The sequence below is a fragment of the Phasianus colchicus genome, chromosome 17, assembly GCF_987193195.1.
Source record: "Phasianus colchicus chromosome 17, bPhaCol1.hap1.1, whole genome shotgun sequence".
Lineage (NCBI taxonomy): Eukaryota > Metazoa > Chordata > Aves > Galliformes > Phasianidae > Phasianus > Phasianus colchicus.
In genome coordinates, this window is record NC_143452.1 from 2,915,268 (window position 1) to 2,940,224 (window position 24,957).

At 52.0% G+C, this 24,957-nt stretch overlaps 2 protein-coding genes across 4 annotated transcripts in view; one reads left to right on the forward strand and one right to left on the reverse strand.

Moving 5' to 3' along the window:
* The first annotated feature begins 819 nt into the window (after window positions 1-819).
* Window positions 820-8,683, forward strand: GSS (glutathione synthetase). Its single transcript, XM_031603124.2, has 12 exons — window positions 820-1,425; window positions 1,499-1,644; window positions 2,687-2,762; window positions 3,299-3,438; window positions 3,524-3,640; window positions 3,932-4,012; window positions 4,785-4,862; window positions 5,875-5,941; window positions 6,480-6,674; window positions 6,857-6,938; window positions 7,138-7,327; window positions 7,861-8,683. The coding sequence occupies exons 1-12, from the start codon at window positions 1,036-1,038 to the stop codon at window positions 7,982-7,984; spliced, it is 1,686 nt and encodes a 561-aa protein (XP_031458984.2). The 5' UTR covers window positions 820-1,035; the 3' UTR covers window positions 7,985-8,683.
* Window positions 8,684-9,754: 1,071 nt separating this feature from the next.
* ACSS2 (acyl-CoA synthetase short chain family member 2) overlaps window positions 9,755-24,957 on the reverse strand; it is a 31,252-nt gene continuing 16,049 nt past the window's right edge. The window contains exons 4-19 of one of the 3 annotated variants that reach the window (XM_031603122.2): window positions 24,261-24,364; window positions 23,925-23,997; window positions 23,036-23,111; window positions 21,402-21,516; window positions 19,798-19,836; window positions 17,048-17,185; window positions 16,654-16,824; window positions 15,630-15,763; window positions 14,987-15,119; window positions 14,555-14,611; window positions 14,363-14,443; window positions 13,653-13,755; window positions 13,435-13,503; window positions 12,165-12,341; window positions 11,395-11,469; window positions 9,755-11,187 (exon numbers count right to left, since the gene is read on the reverse strand). In XM_031603122.2, the coding sequence (XP_031458982.1) occupies window positions 11,060-11,187; window positions 11,395-11,469; window positions 12,165-12,341; window positions 13,435-13,503; window positions 13,653-13,755; window positions 14,363-14,443; window positions 14,555-14,611; window positions 14,987-15,119; window positions 15,630-15,763; window positions 16,654-16,824; window positions 17,048-17,185; window positions 19,798-19,836; window positions 21,402-21,516; window positions 23,036-23,111; window positions 23,925-23,997; window positions 24,261-24,364 (1,673 nt within the window). In that variant the 3' untranslated portion in view covers window positions 9,755-11,059. Of the gene's footprint in view, window positions 11,188-11,394; window positions 11,470-12,164; window positions 12,342-13,434; window positions 13,504-13,646; window positions 13,756-14,362; window positions 14,444-14,554; window positions 14,612-14,986; window positions 15,120-15,629; window positions 15,764-16,653; window positions 16,825-17,047; window positions 17,186-19,797; window positions 19,837-21,401; window positions 21,517-23,035; window positions 23,112-23,924; window positions 23,998-24,260; window positions 24,365-24,957 lie in introns of all 3 variants that reach the window. The other 2 variants (XM_031603121.2, XM_031603123.2) reach the window with 2 other exon arrangements.

The following is a 24,957-nucleotide window of genomic DNA, read 5'->3' on the forward strand; positions in this document are numbered from 1 at the left end:
CTGCCCAGGATCACATCCAACCTGGCTTTGCATGCCTCCAGAGATGGAGCATCCACAACCGCCTGGACAACCCATGCTGCATCCGCCCTGGGTTAGTTAGGAAAGATCTCATTCTCCAGACTGAATTTGGAAAAAGAGAACAGAAGGCAAGGCAGAGCTCCCTACAAAAAGAGCTTTCCCAGCCTGAGCAGGCTGTGTTCATTCTGGGTGCTGTGAAGACAGGGCAGCACCTTTCCCAACTCTCCTGAAATGAAACTGGACTGTGTTTTGCAATGCTTTGATTAGGAACTGCAGCTTGCCACGTCCTTCCTTTACTCTCACAGCAAGCAGGGAGCAGAGCAGACTCTGGGCCCTGCCAGGAGGACTGAGAAGGCAACACTACTGCCTGCATGCACCCACCATGTCCTACACCCACCCCGTCCTGTACCCACCATGTCCTACACCCATCCCATCCTGTACCCACCATGTCCTACACCCAATGCTTCCCCCCACCGTGTCCTACACCCAGCACGTCCTATACCCAACGCATCCTACACACAATGCATCTTAAACCCAACACACCCTACACCCAACACGCACCCAAAGCCCTACACCAGCCGGACCCAAAGACGCTGCCTCCCCTCCCTATATCAAGCACGCATGCGCGCCTTAAGCCCCGCCCTCCTCCCTGGCTTCTTTGTTCCACGCTGATAGGTCGGTGACGCTGCCAATCGGCTCGCCTTTAGGGGCGGGGCCAGGCTATTGTCCAATCGCTGTGAAGAAGGCGGGGCAGCCCGGGAGCACAGGAAGGAGGTACGGGTTGGGGTGTGCGGCGTGCGGGCTGTAGGGGGCTATGGGGGGTGCGGGGTGCAGGGGCATGGTTTGCAAGGGGGGACTGGGATGCTATGGGGTTCAGGGGTCTAGAGGGCTATGGGGGGCTGTGGGATGCAGGGTGGCTGTGGCGTGCAGGGAGTTATGGGGGCTGTGGGGTGTAGGGAGGCTATGGGGGATTCGCGAACTATGGGGTGAAGAGGGGCAGTGGGGGACGGAAGGGACATGAAATGCAAGGGGGGGTGTGGGATGCGGGCTGCCTGTAGGGTGCAGAAGGGCTATAGGCAGTGGTGGGGGTGTGAGTTGCAGGAGGGCAAGAGCAGGCTGGATGCAAGTTATGGGGTTCAGAGGCTGTCAGCCGAGGCATGGTGTCCATGGGGAGATGTGGGGTGCTGGGTACCACCAGTGGGGCCAGGGCAGGCTCTGCCTCTCCTCACCCCAGCCAGGGCTCCTCAGTGGCCGTGGCTGACCCTGTGGCCCCGCAGCATGGCGGGGCTGTGGGACGTGGTGCTGCGGGATGAGGCAGCCCTGAGGCAGGCAGCAGTGGTGGCGGTGGATGCGGCGCTGCTGGAGGGCGTGCTGATGCGCACTGATGCTGAGCCCAACGCCTCCGAGGTAAGTGTTGTCCCCTCTGGCCCCCCAGAGCTGCACAGCCCCACACCAAGGCACTGCTGCTGTGCCCCTGCAGGTGGTGAGCTATGCACCCTTCACACTGCTGCCCTCGGCTGTGCCCCGTGCCCTGTTTGAGCAAGCCTATGCTGTACAGCGGGACTTCAACCTGCTGGTGGATGCCATCAGCCGGGACAAGGAGTTCCTGGAGCACACCCTGGCCAGGTAACGTGTTGCAGGTTGCATTTAGTGGAATGCAGAATCATGGATTCGTTGAAGAGAGTCGTTAAGGTTGGTAAATGCCTCAGAGATTGTCTAGTCCAACCATCAACCCACCATGCCCACTAACCCACATCCATCAGTGCCACATCTTCACACCTCCAGGGACAGTCACTCCACCACCTCCCTGGGCAGCTGTCCCACTGCATCCTTGCTCTTTCAGAGAAGATATTTCTCCTAATATCCAACCTAAATATTAAGTAGGAATCATGTGTCATCTCTGCAGGAATTCTCTTCTTTGCTGGCTTTTTGTCCTAGCGCTCATTTCCATCAAGTCTCTGTGATTTGAGATCTCCCTGGGCCAGCAGTTGGCTGCCTGCAGTGATTTCTGCCTCACCAATACCTGAGCCTTGCAGCTTCTTGCTTCGCTGGCACTGGGGCTGTAAATTCAAGTAGCTGGAGGCTTCGTCAAGTCCTGCCTGCAGCAGCCTGCTTTGGTCTTGTCTGCACTTGTTGGCAGCTGGCTGCTTGCTGCCGAAGCCTTAAGTTGCCTTACATTGTGTCACGGGAAGTTCAGGTTGGAGATCAGGAGAAATTCTTTCTCAGAAAGAATAGTTATGCATTGGAACAAAGGGGAATTGGTGCAGTCACTGTCCCTGGAGGTGTTCAAGTCATGTGGAGGTATGGCACTGACAGACATGGGTAGTGGGCACGGTGGGATGGCTTGGGATTGGAGTGGATGATCTTAGAGGTCTTCTGCAACCTTAATGATTCTGTGATTCTGTGAAGTACTCAGCACTGCAGCACACAAAACTCAGAGACCCGGCAGGGCAGGCATCTGGTGCAGCCCCTGAGCTGTGTGTGCAGGCACGGGGATGCCTCTGGGTCCTTCCCTGTACCTGCAGAACTCTATCATATTCCTTTGCTTTTGCTCTGTGCTGTCTCTGCCCCACATCCCCACACACTGCACCAGGAATATCCCCAGCAGGGATTCCTAGTGCCTCTGTAGAGCTGTGAGAGGACTGACCTGGTCCTGCTGTCCCTCCAGCACCATCAAGGTGGATGACTTCACGGCACGGCTCTTCAGGATCCACCAGCAGGTTCTGGAGGAAGGGCTGGCACAGGTAGGCTGCAGCAGGGTGGGTGGGCTGCCACAGGCCTCAGCCCCCTGTGGGTGCAGTCGGAGGGAGTTGCATGGAGCCCCTCAGATGGGTGTGGGGTCACTGCTAAGCGGTGTTGTACAGAGCCAAGGCCATTCACAGCAAAGAGCCCAAGGGGCTGGGAGGGAAGGGAATAAGGACAGCTGACTTCAACTGGCTAAGGGGATATTCCATGTCATATGACATCACGTGGAAGGAGTTTTCAAGGGAGTGGGAGTTCATTTCACTCTCATTAACTTGCTGGAGGCTAGCTGGGCATCAGTTGGGGGATTCTGAGCAATTGCTTGTTCATCACTTGTTCATTATATATAATCATAATTATTTATGCTTTTCCTTGTTCTCTTAGTAGGTGGTTTTATCTCAACCCACAAGTTCTGTTTTGTTTTGATTCTCTCCCCCATCACACTGAGAATGGAGGGAGCGGGCGAGCAGCTGCCTGGTGCTAAGCCACCCGCTGGGTGGATGCAGGACCCCACCTCACTCCCTCCCCTCCGTCTCAGTCTGTGTTTTTAGGCATCAACCGCTCTGACTACATGTTTGACTGCGGGGCAGCCAGCCCGCCGGCGCTGAAGCAGATTGAGATCAACACCATCGCTGCCAGCTTCGGGGGCCTCGCCTCCCGCACCGCTGCCGTGCATGGGTACGGAGCAGCTGTGGCTCACCCTGTGCCCCAGCACAGACCCGTGGTGCCTGGGGCCAGGTCTGGAGCTGCTCCTATCGTGCAGGCGGGTGCTCAGAGTGCTGGGGAAGCCTGAGCAGGCGGCGAGGTTGCTGCCCAATGACCCTGCCCAGGGGCTGGCCATGGGCATCGCCAAGGCCTGGGAGCTGTACGGCTCGCCGAGGTGAGTGCTGCCAGCTCCTGGAGCTGCACATACTTAGTTTACAGCTGTACTTCTCAGACCATGCTGTTGGTTTAATGACCCTGATAGAGCCCAGCCTCTTCCTGCCTTTCCCCTTTGTGTGTGCCCAGCACGTGGTGGTGTCACAGAGCCGGTCCTGCTCTCTGTGCCAGCCACAGAACTGCTGCAGGAGGCTCACAGGAGCTGTGCAGGCAGCCTGGATCACAGAGATCAGTGGTGGGTGAGCCTGGTGTGTGATCTCTGAGTTAATGGTGCCCTGTGTGTCTCTTCCAGTGCCGTGGTGATGTTCCTGGTGGAGGAGGCCCAAAGGAATATCTTTGATCAGCGATGTGTGGAAAACAAGCTTTGGGACAGGTAAAGCAGAGTCTGTCTGCTTCTCAGTTGGCCACCTGTGCAAGGTTAAAGTTAAAACATGTCACGGGTTCCTGGCCTGTTGGAGGGCGTGCTGTGGTGTGCAGCAGGGCTGTCCTTACCTTGGACTGCTCCCTGAGGTCTCTCAGCTTTCCTTTGCCAGCATCCTGCTCCAGCAGCACCAAGCCACTGCGCTCCAGGAGTGGTTCCTTGCCAGTGATGTACCCATGGGTCCTCAGAGCTGCTTCAAGGTGGCTTTGCTGCAGGCCAAGCCAATAAGGAGCAGAGCAGGGATACTGGTGGTCCTGTTTGCTTTCTAACTTGGGATTGGGCAGAGGGTCTTCAGTAAAAGCTTAATTATTGAAGCTTCAGCCCCACTGGAAAGGGCTCTACAGATCTGTGGGGCTCTGGAGAAGGTGAGGTCAGAGGAGGCTGAGCATAGTTGGGAGAAGAGCCACAGCCCCACCAGGGACTCTGCAGGGCCACAGTGCCACTGTGTGGGGAGGGACGATAGAGCTGAAGGGAGGAGGTTCCCAAGGAGGCAAAGTGTCTGCAGCCACTGGCTGGGAAGCCAGCAGTGAGCCTGTCCTGCAGGTATGACAGAGCAGAATGATCACTGGCTTCTTAGAAAAGCTTTAGGAAGTGAAAAGTGAGTGTGGAAGAATGCGGGGTGTTCAGCACACGCTGCTTCCTGCAGCATTTGAGCTGGGTGCTGGAAATGGAGCTGTTCTGTGAGCTGTGTGTGCCTCTTGTGACCGCCCTGCTCCTCCTGCAGGAACATTCGGGTCATCAGGAGGAGGTTCCGGGATGTGTATGAGCAGGGCTCCTTGGATGACTCCCGCAGGCTCTATGTGTGAGTATGAGCAAGGTGTGCGCTCTGGCTCTGCACCGGGCATGCAGCTCTCAGCTGGAGTTGCTGGGATGGTTTTGAGTGTAAATAGTGGCTTTCTGAGTGTGCAGGTCTCTTCCATGCCCCAGGCTGCTGCTGCTGCTGCTTCCCTGAGGGATTATGTGATTGTTTTCCCATAAATGGTGGGACTTTGCATGCTAGAAGCCCTATTTCTCTCCCCCAGACCACAGCCTCTGTGCTCTACAGGGCCCTTTCTTCCTCCGTGCGCATCTGCAGCACATCCAGGCTGTTTCTGAGGTTTGCACTGACACATTTCCTGTTGACCCCTCACTTAATGCTTTGCCTGGGTCTGCCTGGAGGAGGAAGCACTGTGTCTGTGATGGGCACTGAGCATGCTCCGCGTCTCACCCACGCAGGCAGCTGATGCCAAGTGTGACGTTTGTCCTATCTCCAGGCTAACGTGCTGGGAGCTGCACGAGCCCAGAGGAAGCTGTGGTTGCATGCCAATGTTTTTTCTGTTGTTAGGCAGTTTTTTTCCATGCTCTGACCTTTGGGGCCTCCGCCACATTTAATTAATGAATACACTTGTCAGCGCCAGGCAGTTAAGGGAAAAGTATTGCAGTGCTTCCTCTGGAGCATCTTCCCCTTTCCATGAGTGCTGTCACATGGCAGTGGCTGTGCTGAGCTGTGGGGCTGAGGCTGGGGTGCGTGGTACCATGATGCTGGCAGCTGTGCCCTGCCCTGAATCATCCTCGGATAAAGATCCTGTTCCCTCCCAGCCATAAGAACATGAGGTTGCTGAACAATGAGCTCCTGACCTCCCTCTGGGCTGGGTGCCTGACTTATGGAGGCTGTGCTTAGAGCAGGGCTTCCGATATCCCAGGTGCTGCTTCTTGAGGAACTCAGGAGACAAAGTAGAAAGTGCAAACCCCATCACATGCTGCCTGTCAGCCCTACGTGCTGGGCTTTGGGCAGAGGAGCTGCTGGCTCTGATGGCTGCTGCTTTCTGTTCCAGGGACGGCCAGGAGGTAGCAGTGGTGTACTACAGAGAGGGCTACGTGCCGAGCAACTACGATCAGCAGGTCAGCACCCACTGCTTGCTCCTAGAAGCTGTGGCAGGGGTTTGGAACACCCCATGGTCCTGTCCTGGGTGGGGTTAATCCCATCCGGGTGGTGTTGGGATGCTGCCTGTCCCCACTGCTCGTGTGGTGCTCCTGTAGTAAGGAAAGTGGGTGGCTTCCTTCTGCAACCACCATTCCTGTGGGCACCTCCTGTTTGCAGCCCTGAATCGCTGCTGAGCAATGCAGGTGAATGCAGATTAGCACATAGTTAAAGGTTTGAACTACAAACCTTTTCCTGCCCTCAGTTATGCATTAGGACTGGTAGTAGCAGGTGAGAACAATACAGAGCAGCTCTTGCTGCTGCCTGGAAAGGGGGAGATGGTGGAGCAGCCTGGTGTGCCGCTCCCAGGGGTTGTGGCAGATCTGTGGTTGCAGCTCTGCTGGGATCAGAGTTCTGTCCCCATCGCAGCAGGCAGGGATCTCACACGGAGGGCTGAGCAGAAACAAGAGGAGGAAGCCTGGCTGTGCTGATGGGCTGATTGCTCTCCCCCTGTCTCAGAACTGGGAGGCACGGCTGCTGCTGGAGAGGTCGCGGGCAGTGAAGTGCCCTGACATTGCCACACAGCTGGCTGGCACCAAGAAGGTGCAGCAAGAGCTGAGCCGCCCGGGGATGCTGGAGAAGCTGCTGCCTGGCCACGCTGAGGCTGTCAAACGCATCAGAGCAACGTTTGCTGGGCTGTACTCGCTGGATATGGTGAGTGGGATTGGAATGAGGGTGAAGACAAGACACACACTTGGCCTGCATGGTGTAATTCCTTGGTTCAGAAACATCAGTATGTTTTGCTGGCCTCGGGCCCCTGGTATTCATGCTCAGAGAGGTCTCTGGAGGAGCTCCTGCTCCTCACTGATGCTTTGCTGTTGCTGTCTTTCTTCCAGGGTGAAGAGGGTGACCGGATTGCTGCCACAGCTATCGCCAGCCCTGAGCGGTTTGTGCTGAAACCACAGCGAGAAGGAGGAGGTATGAGCTCGAGTGGGTTCTCCTGGGTTTTGGTGTGGTTCACACTGTCCAGGATCCCCTGTGATGGCTCCTGGTCCTGATCAGAGGGGTGAGAGGCAGGGTGGAGTGGCTTTCTGCCTACAGGGATGTATCAGAGAAGTGAGGGAGCTCAGGACTGAGAGTGCAGGGCAGGCACCTGACTCATGTGTTCCACCCTCAGGGAACAACCTGTATGGTGAAGAGCTCAAGCAGGTCCTGGAGAGGATCAAAGACAGCCCTGAGAGAACCTCCTACATCCTGATGGACAAGATTGAGCCGCAGCCAGCAGTGAATTACTTGTTGAGGGCACGCAGTCCCCTAAAGGCCTCCAAGTGCATCTCAGAGCTTGGTATTTTTGGTGTCTATGTCAGGTGAGTATCAAGCAGTATGGAGTGCTTCCTATCCTTGCTCCTGTCTCAGAGGAACATCTCAGCAGCAGGGCAGATGTTCCAGGATGGAGGGATAAAGACAGATGGAGTTGGGTGGAGTTGGGATATGTGCCCAGCAGCAGCTTTCCAAACCCCAAAGTTGGGGTGTCCCATTCCCAGTTGCTGGAGGAACCTCCCAGCATCCGCACACAGCCTCTCAGAAAGAGCTGAAGGTGGAAGTGGTGAAAGCTCAACCCTAAGTAGCTGCTGCTTTTGTTTAAAACCCTTTATAAGAGGGTCCACAGAAACACTTCCATAGCTTACAGATTGAAGCCCTCCTACAACTTTTAGAAACAAATGCACTCTGACATCATTCACAGCCCAGCACTGCTCTTGTGCAGAGCATTCCAGCCACCATAGCCCAGCCAAAGAAGAACAGCATTGCCAGCAGGATCCACAGCTCAGATTGTCGCAGATGGGAGAAATGCTGTGGGCTTTCTGCTCTACCATGCTTCCCCTCTGCCTTCTCTTTGCAGGCAGGGCACAGAACTGGTGCTGAATGAGGCAGCCGGGCACCTGTTGCGGACGAAGGCAGTGGAGCATGCAGACGGCGGGGTGGCAGCCGGGGTGGCGGTGCTGGACACCCCCTACCTGGTGTGAGCGCCTTGTGCAGTGCCCACAGGGCTGGGCTGCCAAAGGGATGCTTCCCTTAGGGTGCACCTAGTGAGGTGGGAAGGGCTGGAGACAGCCAAGGGTTTTGCATTGGTTTGAAATGTGCTCTTGGAGGCTGCTGCAGCACTGGAGGTGACCCTGCTCAGTGCCAGTCCCAGTTTTGTTATGCTCCTACGCACATGGACAGCTGCCCTGCTGCAGCTTCCCCAAGCCTCCATCAATGATAGTGTGTTCTCTTGGCTTCACTGTGGGACCAACACTGAGGGATGACAAGATACGTCTCCCCCGGGTTTCCTGAATGAATGGGAACAGAGCAGAGGGTGCTCCTGCCCATGGGCTCATGTCTGCAGTGCACCCCCCTCTTCCACTCCAGCCCTGCTCAGCTGAGCAACTCCAGGTGTGACAAGAAGTGCCCCTTCCTGGAATTGCCCAGGTAAAGCACCTAGGCAGCCTGAGCTCTGCTGCTCAGTGACTGCAGCGAGGCCTCATGCCTGTGTTCCTGATACCCCTGTTGGCTGTGCCTACAGCCTGCAGTCCAGGTGCCTCAATCAAGCATTGATCTGCCACTGTGCAGTGGTTCTGTTCTGTGGCTGATTCCACAATCCGTGGCTGGTGTTCAGTTGGGGGGCTTGATTACCCCATCAGAGATTAAAACATATGCTGAATCTAAACAAGGCTCTGGGGTCAGTTTTGTTGAGAATAGCTGTGCAAGGAGGGACACATATCTTAAGTTGTACCTGGAGTGGGGGAAGCATGATTGACATTTTGCATGAGTCAGGCTGAGTGCAAGCTCTGGGGGTATGCCCTTGGCTGAGCTCCGTCCCCAGCTTCAGGTGAAGCTGTCAGGGCTGCTGGTTGCTTTGGGCTCTGCTCAAACTCCATCTTGTAGACAGAGCTGGGGTCACATCCTCCTTTACACACTTGCTCACTGCTCTGACACCAGGGGAGCTGGTTCTGCTCAACCTGGTCCCTGCAAAGCCAAATTTGATCTGACAAGCTGTGGTGGCAGCTGAGAGCTCACTGCAGTCTCTCAGAATCCTCTCCTCCAAGCTCGGCTCCTGGTCCAAGCATGGCTTCTGGGCAGCTGCTTGCCTGTGCATGGACATTTCATGTACCTTGGTCAATCTGGCAGCTTCTGCTCAGTTCAACTAAGTCTGTGCAGCAGCATTGGAGATGTGTAATGCACTGCAGTGCAGCATGAGCTGCCAATGCTGAGCTGCAGGTGTGAGGCACAATACCCTCCAGGTGGAAATAGTCTGGTCTTAGTCCTTGGGTGTGCATTTTGCTGGAGCAGTGAGCAGGGAGAATGCAAGGTTAGCTGCAGCCATGAGGTGAGCACTGTAGCAGGGCTCTGAGCTACTGAAGGCAGCAGCATGTGCTGCTTTCTCCCTGGCACTGCTCCTGCATCCATCCTGCATGTTGATGACACGTGGGTGTCACACAGTCTGGTGCTTTCCATCCACCTTAGTGGAATGATGTTGGCTGTGGACCAGGAGAAAAATAAAGCACAGGCTCTGGCCCTGGAGCTTCTGCCCTCTGCCCAGCATAGGGGCAGCACAGACTGAGCCACAGCCTTGGGAAAGGAGAAAAACATCAGCTGACACCACTGCAGTCACATAAGCACCGTCAATGCTCAACCACAACACAGGGATGAGTGTCTGTCCCACGCCACTTTTGGCTTCTAGAACAGCTCCTGGTTATGGCAAAGAGGTCTCCCCCTGGACTCCACACCAGACAAACATTTGCACCTACTTCTACACATGCTCTAAACCTGTTTCTGTTTTGTTTTCTTGAATTTTTATTCCATTTTGCATAGAGTTCTAGCTGTCTCCAGCCAAAATTACACAACAGTAGTAACAGAGGAGGAGAACAGATGTAGGAACTCGTGTCAAAGAAGTGGCACAATCCTGTGGAAGGGAGCAGTGGGTGGTATGTGGGACACAAGCACGACTGAGGTTATAGGTCACAGATAGCATGCTGGTGAGAGCAGCAGGCAAGAAATGAAACTTAGGCAGCAGCTCTGCAGAGCACCTGCAACACCTGCCCTGGGCCTTGGAAGAGTTACCTCCTCCTTCCCAGCCAGTCAAACACCAGCTCAATTTAAAGGTAAAGCCAGTTGCAGCAAGATTTAAAGCTCATTTCTCCTTTGGTTTAAGTGTAGGAATCAAACAGTTCATATGTGATTTCAATACAGACATTACAAGGAGGTATCTTTCCCAGCTCAATCCAGAGTTGATGTTCAATGTAATTAACTTGATGAGGAAATATTGGCTTTGGTAGCACCCTCATGGTGCTCAGACTTGGGCTGGAGTTACTGTTTTCTCTCATCATCACAAAGTCATGCCAGATTTAAGCAGAAGTAACACGTTTGGTTGGTATGCAGTGGAAAAGATACCTCTGCAGTGCTCTGTACCAAAGAGCTCTGAAAAATCCAGCTAAAGCACAGAGCTCCCAAGCCTTACCTCATTCCCTTTCAGGTATGGGACCTAAGCTAGAAAACAGTGGATGCAAGACTAAAATTCAGTTGTGCTTATGATGTGAGAGTACTTTTAAGTTTTCCCATAGCTCTGAGTAGAAAAGGAAGCTTACTCAGCATGTAGACAGTGGTAGATGAGCCTCCCTTGCCTGCCTGCACTGAGTAACTCCAGTACCACTTCCCCTACAACCAGCCCCCAGCTCCTTCCCACTAAGGGAACCAACTAAGGACACCAGGGTCCCTCAACTACATAAAGTTAATCAACACCCCCCCCCAAGAGAAAACAATAAAAATCAAGATCGAGGTGATGAAAACAGAGGAGCACAAGTCACAAGTCCCTGTATAATGAGGTCAAACCTCAGATGTATGATACCCATCTCTGATGTGACGTGCGTGCTCCTCCAAGGCATGAACATGCTGGCAAGACGCAGCCTCTCCAGGGTCAGCCTTCCTTCATCTCTTAACATTTGTACATTCAATTTCAACAGGTGAAGGTCTCTTTCCCAGGGCAGACAGTGGTTACTTGAGGGACCTGCTCATTAGGACACTGCTGCTACAGTTCTGTTCAGCAGGCAGAAGTCATGCTGCTACAGTTTGGTGTCGCATCTGTTGTTGAAAAGCTGGTTTATAACGCCTGGGTTTACCAAGGTGGAGATGTCCCCCAGATCTCTGTCATTTTGGGCAATCTTCCTTAGTATCCGCCTGGTGATCTTTCCTGTAAGGACAACCATGCAAGGAAAGCAGGACTTAGGATCTCTTCAGCATCCCTAGCAAAAGTCAGTGCCCAAACCTACAGCATCCCATATGCCCTAGGGTTGCTCCCCATGAATTTGGCTGTTCCCAGACAAACAATTCAGGGATAATTCCTTTCCACTGGCAGGAACTGATTGGTCCTTCCCAGCAAAGTAGCTGGGCGCCTTACCTGAACGGGTTTTGGGCAGGCTGGGGGCATACTGGATGTAATCAGGCGTTGCTATCGGTCCGATTTTTTCCCTGACTGCAAAATTAAAAAAAAAATAATCTTCATTATAGGTACAAGAAGATCTTGCACGTATTTTTCTGGCAGGACTACTGAGTTCAGCCACGCAGAGCCCAGCTCCCAGGGCAGCCTGGTGCTCACACAGTGCAGGGCTCAGCACATCTTCCCAAAGGCAGCTGCACTCTAGTTCTCATGTTCTCCATTTCCAAGAGACCTCAATAATCACTGTACCAATCACTGTTACCATTCTGACAGAGCAAGGATTGATTCCCTAATGTGTTCCTGTGGAGAAGGAAGTCCCATGGCAGGTCAGTCCCTGCTCTGCCAGTGCATGCTGGCTGCAGGAGACAGGTTTGCAAATGTTCCCTTCTGCCTCCCAAAGTAACCAAACAGTTCTCAAATCAACCAGGGAGAGCCACAGGAACCATGCCCACCACTGCGAACAAAAGCTACCCAAGTTCTCCCTGCAACTGCCAGCTCCCAAGAGGTAGAGATGGCATCAAATGAGCAGCCAAAGGCCAGGAGAACTAATTTTAGTCTTTGCCAGCCATGTTCTCTAATCAGAGGGGGCACCTTGATGCAGTTGTCCATGCTGCATTCCCCAGACTACACACACCCTCATTTAAGCACCCGAACCCTTAACCCCTCTACTCCCTGCCCAACACTGTCCTTCCCCTGGCAACACAGCCTCCAACCTGTTTGGCTGTTACTACCTTGTTTTTTCAGCTCATCTGTCAGGTTCTTGGTGAATTCGTGGCCATCTTTCAGGGTCACAAAGCAGTAGAGGCACTCGCCTTTCAGGGGGTGTGGGTGGCTGACCACAGCAGCCTCAGAGACGGCTCCATGCCCAAGCAGAGCTGACTCCACCTCTGCAGTGCTCAGCAAGTGGCCTGGAAACAGAGAAGCAGCGCACTGCAGAGCTGCATGGAGGACTGCAGCCCCCCAGCAGCCAGGAGGAAGAGGTCTGCAAGTGTAAAAAGTCCTGAGCTGCATGTTAGAGAGGACTGGTTTCACTTGCTTCTCTCTCCAGCTGTTTCCTCAAACCCATTTGAGCAGTTCTGTAGTGTGGGCTGCCCCAGAGGGCTGCCAGGCATCACTCACATGAGCTCAGGATGCAGGGTAAGGCTACCTCCCCTGGCTGCTCTCCTTCCCACCTTTAGGTTTCTTTCTTCGACAGGTCTGTGAATTGTTCACAGACACAGGATTAAACAAATCACAGGCTGAGAAGGAGTTGGATTTGGTAAGAGGAGAGCTGCCCACAAGGTCAGCTGAGGAGGAACAGGCTGGACCTGTGCTGCTCCAAGTCATTACTGTGGAGATAGGAAACAGAACTTCCCAACACAAGGCTGGGGCACAATTCACTTTTGTATACCTGCTACACCCACACACTGATATTCTGGGACTGCTGTCACAGAAAACCACAGGAAGGTGACCAACTCCCAAAACGATCAGTTGATAAGGATCTAGCTTGTCTGATCTAGTTTGATGCAGGTAAAAAAGTACAGCAGCATTTCAGAGCCAGCAATGAGTACCTTCAGGCTACAACTCCAGAAGAGGAGAGAGAACCTCCATCTCTGGGGGCAAAGCACTGAGCAGCTTGATCCAGCTTTTAAGTTAACCCTACCTGGAGCTACATGTTGGGTTAGAGACTGCAAGGCCTTGCCCAGCCTGGATGTCTGTGCTTCCCTTTGGCACTGCATGCTTCAACACAAAGCATGTATGTTGGCTGAGGATCTCCTTTAAGATACTGCAGAAGGCTCCTTCCCTCCAGTGTACTGCTACTGGAGGAATTAATTCAGAATCACAAAGTCACAGGCATGTCTGATTTGGAAATAAACCTGATCCAGCAATGAGATCCATCTAGAGGACAGGCTGCTAGGCAGTCTCACACATGGAGAAACGCTCTCCATAAAAGCAAAGAGGCTCTTTTAACTAGCATCAGGAAGCACACTGGCTCCCACTGAAGACAAAAGTTGTTCTTACCAGAAACATTCAGCATGTCATCAATTCGCCCTGTGATCCAGTAATAACCATCTTTATCTCTCCTGCAACCTAAAAATAGCCAGAAATGACAGCATGAGGAAGCAGAGCCAGCTCTTGGAGCAACTGATAACAGATCCTGAGGCCAAGACTTTGCAAGATTTTAATTGCTGTCCTCAAGCCTCTGCACCCACACACTGCCCAGACAGCCTTACCATCACCTGTCACGTAGTACCCAGGGAACTTCTTGAAGTATGTGGTTTCAAACTGCTGGTGGTTTCCATACAGTGTGCGCATTATTCCTGGCCAGGGCTGCTTAAATACCTACAGTGAAAAATGCAGACCTGAGTCAGTGGTCAACTCTTAACGAGTGGCTGTTTGTCAGTGTTTCTAAATCACCTCCATGTACCCACAGTACTGCTGGCCAGCTAGAGCACTTGCTAGGGCTTGCTAGTTCAGCATAACCCTTTTGTAGCTCCTGGGGACATGGAAAGAACAACTCTACTCTGAAGAACTCATCCAAGGCTCAAAGTATCTATCAAATACCTGCTTTCTACCTCCTTCAATTCAGGGTCCTATAAACTGTTTATTCTGCTAATGGAAGGAAGGTAGCTCAGTCTTTGCAGTGCTGTGCAATGATAGAGATGCTGCAGAGGTGGCCGTAAGAAATGACACTCAGACAGCTACTGCCTCATGCTACTGAGAAAGCCTCTCCACTCCCTCCTGCCATACTCATGCATGCAACTGCCTTTATGGATCATTTAACTAGCTTATTCATGGCACAAAATTCACAGTGAGTTACAGCAATAAAGAGAGCTCCTACCACCCAAGGGATCCAGTGTAAGCAGAGATGTGCATACGCTACCCAGAACGTCCTGGAGCTTGTGGGGAACAGACAAGGGTAGGGTGAGGAAGATCAGCCCCTCTTTACCAAGTAGCCTTCTGCTTCTCCTTCCAGCTCTTCCCCCGACTCGTTCATGATGGCAGGGACCACACCAAAGAAGGGGAATGTCTGCCATGGGGACCAGAACAGCAAGCAGACATGAAGATGAACCCAGACATTCAAACTTTGCAAACTAGAAGGATGGGGAGCCCTCTCTGTAAGGGCAATGGTAATACTCACAGCAGAGCCTGGTTTCATGGGGGTGGCGGCAGGGAGAGGCGTAAGCATGTGGCCACCCTGAGAAGAGAGGCAAAAGGAATGAGATTAGATGATGCCAGCTTGTGGGGAAGGGTATAACAGAACAGAGGGAGTCCATGTTTGGGCACAAAGCTTTGAAACTGCTGGAGATGATAAACAGAGGGAGAACAGGGTTCAGAGCAGACCTTGTCAGCATGAGAAGGTCTCCCCATGGAGCCTGTTTGAGGCCCTGAGAGAGAAGGGGAACCAACGCTTGCAGGCTACATGAGATGCTGGGCAAAGCTCCTAGACAAGGAGAACAACTGGTCCCCATAGCACCAAAGAAACATTATGAGAAACTTGCAAAGACACCACGCTGCCTGCTGGGAGCACAAAGAAAAGAGAAGTCCCAGAGACACCCAGCTGAGGACTCACCGTCTCTGTCTGCCAGAACGTGTCCACAATGGGACACCTCTCCTCTCCCACCACACGGTAGTACCACAGCCAGGCTTCAGGGTTGATGGGCTCCCCAACGGTCCCCAGCACCTTCAGAGACTTCCGGCTGTGCCTGCAGAGAGGAGGGGGCTCACAGGGGCTCAGCAGGCCGCAGAGAAAAGCAGTCGTGAGCCTGTGGCACCGCAGAGCCTGCAGGAATCCCCAGGCCTCTCAAATATATTTGGAGTTTCAATAATTCAGTCCCTTCTCAGCTCTCTCCCACAGGGGAAAAAGGGAAACTCCTGTGGTTTTGTTGCCTCCTGCTCCAAGCTCCCACTTGGCTCTCCTCCTTCCCTTCTTTGGGCCAAGCTGCATCACAGAGGGGCCCCTCTGCCCAACACTCCTCTGTGAGCCCTGGGTGGGAGAGCAGGGGAGAACCTGCAGTCTGAAAGCTTAGCTGCAGCTCACACTGAAAAAGAACAACCTGCTCTGGGGTGCCACACTGAAGGCAGTGAAGGGGTGCAAATCGCTGGGTTGAAGGCTAAAGATCCTGTTTTGTTCAGACAACATGGTGGGATAATGCTGCTCAGAGAGGAAGCTGTGCTGGTGCCAGGGACCCCCGTGCTCCTGGGGACTGACTCACTTTTTGACGGGCTCCTCCCCACACTTCATCAGCAGCCGGATGGCTGTGGGTGCTGTGTAGAACTTGGTCACCTTGTACTTGTCAGTGATACTCCACATTCGCCCAGCGTCCGGGTAGGTGGGGATACCTTCAAACTGAGTGGGAGACAGGGCAGTGACACAGCTGTTCCTCACTGCCATCTCCCCACAACGACCTGCAGCCCTTCCTCAAGCAAGAGGAGCTGAGAGCAGCTGTATTCCTGTGTGATCTTAGAGGCATGCCAGGGGCACCACGCAGTGAAACCAGTTCAGGACCCTTCTTACTTCTTCTTCAGGATGGATTTTGCACCCTCTCACCCCAGGTGCCCTAGCAAATGTCCCCTAAAACATCCTAGCAGGGAGGACACTTGGGTGGCTATCACAGTGACACAGTCCCACCAGCCCAAGTGACACTGTCCATGTGGCATAGGGTAATGCCACATCATGCTGTGGAAACTCACAGCCAACAGCACTAAGAACCCTAAAGAGGATTCTTCCAGCATGACATATTTTCCTGCTTGCTCTACCACATGGGAATTTTGGACCCAAGCCTCTGGTTCCTGATGTGTATACAAGTTACAGCCATAGACTGTCAAGGGAGATACAGGTACAGGAATTAAATGCAGGTTGTCAAATTAGTGCCAGCAGCAACAACTTTACTCCCTGGCTCCCAATCCAGCTTTCACATTAGCTTGCAGTTGTCCTGATGCCTGTTTACATAAGGCTGGAACTTCTAAGAGAAAGAAATGCGAGCACTTGAAAAACAAATTACCTGGAAGTTATACACACAGCCTAGCCATCCCTCTGCCACTATGGAGTAACCCATGTCCTCTTCAGGGAATACCATCCTTCCTCACAGACCATAGCATGCTACAATATGGCATGGACAGTACAATGGGGCCTCGTACAAGGGAGAAAAGCAAATCCTGATGTGCTCCTCACAGAGCAAAGCACCACCATGCATAACTTCTTAGAGGACAGGCACCCAGTGGCCATCCAGCACTTACTAATACGCTAGTTGCCCCATTTGCCAACGGTCCATAAGTGATGTAGGAATGGCCTGTTATCCATCCAATGTCAGCTGTGCACCAGTAGATGTCCTCAGGTTGGTAATCAAAGACATACTTAAATGAAGTGGCAGCATAAAGCATGTATCCACCCACTGTATGCAGCACACCCTGAAAAGAGAAGGCACAGAACCATCAGGTCATGTTCCCACCAAGGCCCCCAGCTCCCAGGCCAAGCTGAGAATCACTGTTGCACTGAGATTAAACAGCAGCTGAGCACAATGACAAACACAGCCCTTCCTCCAAGGCAGCAATACCTCACTCATCCCATTACTGGGGGCTTGCCCTGGCTCAGCCCATCCCCACAGGGCAGCAGGCTGTGTAGGAAATGTACCTTGGGTTTTCCAGTTGAGCCACTTGTGTAGAGGATGAAGAGTTCATCCTCTGAGTCGCACCACTCAGGCTCACACTCCGTGCTGGCACCGCTCATTAGATCTTGCCACCACACATCCATGTGTGGATCCCAGGGGATCTGAGAAAAGCAAAAGATTAGAAACAGGTCCTCCACAGGTCCTCCAAAGGCACAGAGAGGGGACAAGTGGCTGCAGCCCCAACCTTGTCACCCCTCTTGGCCTATCCAGGCAGTTATTCATGGCACAGCTTCTGCCCACTGCAAATCGTGCATCAGAGCTGCAACTCTCAGTCAAGATGTTCCTGCAAGACCTGAAGCAGATTTTCCAAACCACTGGCAACACCAACAAACCCCTCTCAGGAGCAGCTGTGGCTGTTCTGCACTTTCATAGAAAACAGGACCCCTCCTGGCTCTATGGGCTGCCACTGAACTGCAAACAACCAAGCCAGAAGCCTTGGCACAATCACATGTCCTCCAGTCACAGCCACACTGCAGGGCCTTGCTATCATCACAAGAACAAGAGGAACACATCAGGCCTCTTGTCCCTGCAGACCCAAAAATCTGTTATACCCAAATTTGAAGACAACTATCTTGATAAGAAGTGGCTGCTCCAACGCTGAACCACCCAGCACTGACTGCCCATCAAGGGTGCCAAGGCTATGACAGGGCTACCAGCACCCATGGGTTAGGCTGTCACGGGGGCTGAGGTCACCCTGAGAGCTGTGCTGGCTGGCACCATCTCCAGAATGAACAGCTCAGTGCAAGACCCAGTTCCACCCAATCTTTTCTCCCCTCCATGGAGGAGCCTGGGGACAGCTGAGCTCCTCACACTGACAGCACACCTCCACTGCCCACATCTCCACAAAGCCAGGCATGCTGATCCCCAGCCTTGCAGCACGTGGAGGGCTCACTATGGGCACATCAGCTGGAAGAACAATGGCCCACTGTGCAGCACAGTCTGTGCAGTGTCCCCAAGCTGTCACCCAGGCTTCAGCAGTCACTTGTACAAGAATTTCTTGTTAGCAAACAGAACTGGAAGGTGCCTTTGGTCCAAGAAGCAGAGATGTAAACAGTGGGATGTCACCTCAGCAAAGCAGGATGGAAACATCAGCATAAGGAACTTCTGGTTCTGGTGGAACTCCGTGGCTGAGCAGACATAGCAGCTGCCTGCTCCTGGCACTCACCAAGGCAGGGAACCTCCTCCATGCAGTGAATCCCAACAGCTCAATGCTGAGGGCTATACAGAGCAGCTCAAGGGCAGCAGATGTACCCCAGAATTCTCTCAGCTGGAGCACACCTGTGCACAGAGCAGCCACGGGGTGGCAGTGATGTATTGCAGCCCTGAGATGTGTGTGGGCCATTTGGAGGCACTGGGATTCTGCTGCACTCAGCTCTGGTACGTGGTGTAGGAACACCAGCTCCTCTGCCCCTTCACTGACAGCACTGCACTGTTGAGCCCATTTTGAAAGCTCTCACAGAACCCCACAACATCTGGAGAGAATTTCCATAAGTGTGGCACATCAGCAAAGCTTTCAGTGAGGCACCACATTGAACACATCCATGCTCAGCTCGTACCAGCCTATCTGTTGCCTTCTGGCATCTCTCCTCCAAGGATCACTAAGTTTTAGCACCAAACTTCCTCTGCTCCAGCTCAGACCCATGCATGGCACACAGCCCCCAAGGCCAGACTAGTGCACACAAAAAGGCATGCTGCCTCTGTCCTACACAGTTATAATACCCAGTTAGAAAGGAAGGAGACCTAAAGCTGAGGAATGCAGCAGAGACAGAGAGGTGCCTGTGATCTCTAAGAGCTGGACACTTTGATCCAGGGAGGTCTGAGAGCTTTATGTAGCCAGGATGGGAGCTAGCACGCACCTGCCCATCACTGGACATCACACTTGGATTGGCAGCAAAGCTGTGGGGCAGCTGATGCCAAGGGACCAGAGAACATCTGAATCTTAAAAAGTCACATGGTGATGCTGACTAATAAAAGCCCATCCCAGTATGCAAACCCCGGTGCTGTCCTGGTTCTCTAGCAGAGGGTATGTGCTGGCTGTCCTGTGTTCAGTTCACACAAGCCCTGTAACTGCAGCTCCTCGGACAGGCGAGCAAAGCCCTGGTACTGGGTTGAGCTGTGGGGCTGCAGGCTTCTTGCCCTGCACACCTCCGCACCTGGGGAGCTGCCCAGGGTTCCTGCTGGCCCTCTGATGATGTGGGTACTGCCTGTAGAGGTGAAACATCATCCTGATGCTGCCAGAAAACACTACTGGTTCTGAGTTTCATCTTGCAAGCACACTCACATGCATCCAGGTGTATTCACAGAAGCCAATCTGTTTCCAGCAGCAAAGCTGGTGTTGCTGACCCCAGGCTGTGCTCAGCAGCCATCCTGCTGCCACCAGAACAGAGAGGTTTGGACTACTCCTTTGTGAAGAGGAAGCAGAAGGCAGCCAGGCAGTCCCAGCACACACACATCTCTTCACCCTCTTATTCCAGAGATCATCATAGCCACTGCAGGATCCCAACCACGCTTGCTGCCCTTGTGCTGCTGGGCAAACGGCTGCACGCAGTGCCTGCAGCCAAGCAGATGTGGCACCTATTGCTAACATGCAGCTGCTGGTCACACAGTTAGCAGGGCATGAGTGGCTGTGCAGAGTTGGTGCGGTTAGAAAGGGCTGGAGGGGGGAACAGAGGGGAAGTGCTGAGAAGAGAAAGACAGCACTGTGCGTAAATACCTTGGGATGGAGTCTCTGTGAGCTCTCAGTCTTTTTTTCCTGTTAAAAATCCACAAAGAGCATGTGAAAGTTGAGAAGAGGAGGATCCACACCAGGCTTTGAAGGCAAAGAGTTCCATGTTGACTTGGCACACTGGAGAGAATTCTGATCCAGGGCCCAGGCCAGGAGGTGCTCTCTGAGCACAGCTGTGGCCCAGTTTGCCTTCTCTAGGGACCAACACCTCTGGGCAGGTCTAAGAGCTCCTCCTGCACATGGCCAGCTGGGTACAACAGCACAGACCAGGACACAGCTCACCAACCGCTCGACAGTGTTACAAAAGCCAGCAGAGCAGCAATGAACTCAAAAGGGAAAGTGATCCTTAATAAAGTGTCCAAACAAGAACCAAAGGGTAAGAGGCAGTCCCACTCCATCTCTGCCTGGACAGCTGCTCAATAACCTCACATCCCCAGCTATCAGCATAGGGATAGGCTTCTCCGTAGCATCTCATCCAGGAAACACAGCACAAAAACACTGCCCAACTCCACCTTTCAAACTCCTTGCAGCTCCCTGCTGCAAGTAAGAGACGAGCAAAGGAGCTCAACATAACATGGCCAGGCTGGCAATCACTGCACATCACCCCACTATCATTAACACAGCTGAACAAGCAAAGGTAACCCAAAGACACAATCTGCTGTCAGGGACATGCACCAATCACCCTTCTGAAAGTGGAGTCCAAAGCTCTGTCAAACACAACCCATTTCTGGGCAAGCTACCTGCCCAGGCAGTACCTCAGCACCTGGAGATGATTCCATGCACTGCTGTGAATTAATTGGCAGACGTTTAGGGACAGAATATAACGTTGCAAGGTGCAGCGTGCTGTTAGTGCTGGGTGGTGACAGAAGCATCCCATCAAGGTAGACAAAGGCAGTACCTGGCTGCACTGTGCAGCAGGACTGTGCACAGCCTCAGGAGCTCAGCAGGAAGCCACAGCTCCCTGACACCTTCTCCTCCTTCCACCCCATCTCACCCCATGTCTCTGGCCCACATCTTTCCATCTGGTTTCATTTGCAAGGGACAGCCCCAGCCCCACCAGCTGACGCAGTTCCTGTGCCAGCTACACAGCAACTGCACTATTCCCAGCATTTCTGTAATTGTTATCTTGGGGCCTGAAGCCAGTCACGAGAACAAATCTTCTGTTTCTCTCTTCTGTTTCCACTGTTACAGCTACAGCACAGGAAGACATTCCTCCTCGCACAAAATGGGAGACGTCAAGATTGAAAAGCAAGAACCCTTCAGTGGCCAGAAAGAAGCAAGTACCTTGTCCTTGTCCTAAGACTTCCAGCCTGTGGAAGCTGTACCCTGCTGTGCGATCAGGAGCCCCGTGGGCTGGCAGCTAGCAATGGTGTTAAAGAAAGCAGCGGGAGGGGATCTGGGAAAGACAAAGGAACCCTTCTTTGTACCACTCACAAAGCAACAACAGCAAGCAGGGGAGAAAGCAGGAACAGGAGTCAGAAAACAGAAGCATCGAGAGAAACACGGCAGTGATTTCACACCGAATTTACTGGGGGGGGGAAAGCAAATAATAAAAAAAATCCCTCCCAATTCCTAACCTCTTAAGAGCATACCTGCACGTCCTGGCACAGCCTTTTGAGAGGAGGAGATTGGCTGCATGCCCCGTCTGCTGCTATCTCCTCCCGTCCCAGGTGCTTCACCACAATGCACTTCTTCAAAGGGAAGCCCCTGTAAGGGGGAAGGAGCTGTCAGATGAGGCTATGCCTGCCCTTTGTGTTATATGGGCTATGCTGAAGGCAGAGCTGTGGCCCTGAGCTGCTTCTCTTTACCCAGAGTGTATGCTGCCTGCACACCCTCACAAGTAGCTCACTGGGAAGAGCTGTTCTGCTGCCTGACACTGCTGGGAGCAAGGGAACAGGAGGGCAGCCTGGACACAGCTGCACAGGGAGGCCCTGCTGCACATCTCACCCCTCATCACCTCCCCTCCATCTGCACTGCAGATGCAGCCATGCAAACCTCAGGCATATCATGAATTGCTGTGGGACGTGAGCAATGCCACAGCACAGGAGCAGAGCTTGGAAAGGTCTGTGCAGAACTTAATGGGGTATTATTAGGTAAACCATATGTGTACCATTCCTAAAGAAGAAGGAAAGATTCCACAAGCATCTCTCACAATTCACTGCCTTACAAATCCTTAATTTGCCTGTCTGTGGACCTGAGCAGGACCTCCTACAGAACCCAAAAGATACCAGGCAGCTGCTCCCACCCCGAGGAGCAATCAGCTGTGCACTCTAGAAAAGGGAAAGACTTCCAAAGCCAAATTACACATCAGGGAAAATAGCAGGATTCTGTCCCCTCGTGGAGACTAGCAGAGCATTCTGCCTCTGACCTGTCAGGGCACCAGCACATCATCTCCATCAGTTAGCTTCATGAGCTTTAAATTCTAGTTCTGTCCTACAACGTAACTGCTTCTACAAACAAAAGACTTGAAAACACTTCTAAGGAGTTTGAATTTTTAACATTCAGGCTATCTGCCCTAGATTTGCATGTTTGATCTAACAAGTTTGAATGCAAAATCACAGTGAGTGTTAGCAACTCTTTTCTACAAATATGTTGCCTTTATTCTTACTAAGCAAGGAATACTTTGCCTACTAAACAAAAGGTTACCAAAAAATCATGACCAATATCTGTGTTTTTTCCCCAAGTTATCCATCATTATGATGTGCATCTGTCTTGTCAGTTGCAGAAGCTAGAGCAATTGGAAGAGGAGATTTTGGCATGGAAGTGTAAAGATCTGGGTGTGGTCTCCAGCATGACAGAGACTGTGTCTGTAAGTCTGGTAAAGTCATTTCATCATGTTTATTTCCCCTTCTTTAAAATGTGATGGTAATATCTGCCCCTTTTTATGATTCACCAGTATTGCAGTGAAGACATATTCAAAGAAATGGAGTCAGGCATTAATCCTGTGCATAGACTGGCACATGCCAATTAAAGTGCTGGTTCCTGCGACACAGCCATCTCCCACAGCTCAAGTATTTATTTTATTTCATAATTGTTGAGCAAGTGGCTTTTGGGCAAGGTTTAAGCTCCATCTTAATATGCACCACAGTATGGTGTCAGACTGCTCACTACTTGCACTGAGAGATCCACCATTGGTCATAGCCATTTTCACCATGAAAATTTACATTCCCATTTGTGCAGGAGTAGATTCCAACAAGTGCCCTTTCACAAAATAATCTGAATTTACTTGTCTTTGCTCTTCTGGAGAGCTTCATCAGCAATCTGCTTCAGGTTGACCAGCTTGTCCCCTCGATAAAAGGCATCTGCAAAACAGTAAGAACAGCATGAGAGAGGCTCTGCAGCCAAGGTAGCCTGGGACAGCTAGAAACAACAGGCAGTTTCAGGAGGTCAGAGCAGAACTTATGCACCAGAAGGAGGGAAAGCAGTCAAGTAGTTGATGGGAAAGGTTTCCTAATACGCCCTTTTAGCCTAAAGAAACAGATGCCAAGGGAAATGGTGAAATTCCTTCCCTGGGAGAGGTTCAAATTTGACCTGAAAAATCTCTTAGGAATATTCTGTGGGGAATAATGCAACTTGGCCAGAACATACATCACAGTATTTAATGGGTTCCTTCCATGCCATGAACCTATTAACAGTAACAGCACTACCTCAGAAAATACAGCTTTGGAAAATGCATTGGGTTTGCATGCAAACACTGCCATTTTCTCGATCCCTTGCTTTGCAAAGCTGAGAGTTGTGATAGGAATTTCCATGAAATAGGGAAGAGTGAGAATCCCTCAAATTTGGGCTGTCGCATGAATGATACATCTTGCAAACATCTGGCACATTTTGAAGAGGAACATGGACGAGAAGTGTTGGGAAACATGCTATTAGCAGCTGGTGACATCATGCTTTACAGGACAAAGTGGGCGGGCTGCTTAGATGCTCCACAGTACACTCAAAGAGGAAAGCAGTCCTCAAGCACAGCTACAAGCAGCATATCCGCCTTGCAGCAGCTCAGCTGAAGCACTGCCCCTTCCTCTTCCAATTCCAAGCACATCTGGCTTTTAAAATACAGACCTTTCAGACAGCCAAGAGAAACAGCTCAGAGTCAGGGGCACTGAAGCATGTTTTACCTGCCGTAATGAGGAGGGAGCAACCACAGTCGAGGATCCGCTCACAAAGAGAGTCTGCTGAGAAACCTGCAAACTGGCAGATCACACAACCAAGTTAGCAAGCAACACAAAAGGAATAGCCACAGTTACACTGTTATCCCATGATAACAGCATGCACTGATAGAAAGATCTAGAGGAGCTCGTTCCATGGTGCAAGACAGGGCTAGAAAACACCACATTTAGTTTCCATCCATGTTATGGTCAGCACCCATCCTTTCAGATCTTCCAGTTCCTCTCCCTCACTCTCCCCAAACCAACAGCTGCTCCCAAACAGCGATGCACAGGGCTTGCTCTTACCACAACAGAGTGGATGGCTCCAATCCTGGCACAGGCGAGCATGGCTATGACCAGCTCCAGGATCATTGGCAGGTAGATGGAAATTCGGTCACCTTTCTTCACACCTGTGAAAGGAAAACAAACACATCATTTGTCAAAATGATCACATCGTGCCAAAGGAACAGGCTATAGAAGAAAGCTAATGATTTTAAGCCAGTGTTTATATACACACAATAAAGTTTCAGCTGGAGCTAGAGCTGAGCCAGCTTGGGAGGAACATTTCAGCTCTCCAGGCCAAAGCAGTGTCCACAGGCATGAACTTTCACTGACATTCCCCAGCAGTGCCCATCCACCATGGCAAACACTGGAAATGCAAGGAGCATCATGCCAGTAATGACCAGGAAAAGAGCTCAGGGGCACTGAGCACGTGTGTTCTGACTTTCAAGCCTTCCAGCTCTTGTAAGCTTGCTGCAATGATCAGAACATGCAGCAGTGAATGTTGCATATTCTGATCAGATATGTTCAGTCCCTTGAAAGAGGCAGAATCCCACTGCTAGCTGAAAAATCACAGAGGAGAAAGTTTTGAGCATAAGTTCATTCCTTGTACAGCTGGAAGGAACAAGCAGCATTGATGACCTAAAAACAACCGTGTAAGAACACAATGCAGAGTAAACCTGCATATACCCTCCTCCACAGCTGTGGAAGCAGCCAGAGAAAT

Coding starts and splice junctions, on each gene's coding strand:
- GSS (XM_031603124.2), top strand. CDS start 1,036: ATGAAATGCAAGGGGGGGTGTGGGATGCGGGCTGCCTGTAGGGTGCAG. Junction 3,439..3,523: donor CGCACCGCTGCCGTGCATGG/GTACGGAGCAGC, acceptor CCTATCGTGCAG/GCGGGTGCTCAGAGTGCTGG. Junction 4,013..4,784: donor GAAAACAAGCTTTGGGACAG/GTAAAGCAGAGT, acceptor CTCCTCCTGCAG/GAACATTCGGGTCATCAGGA.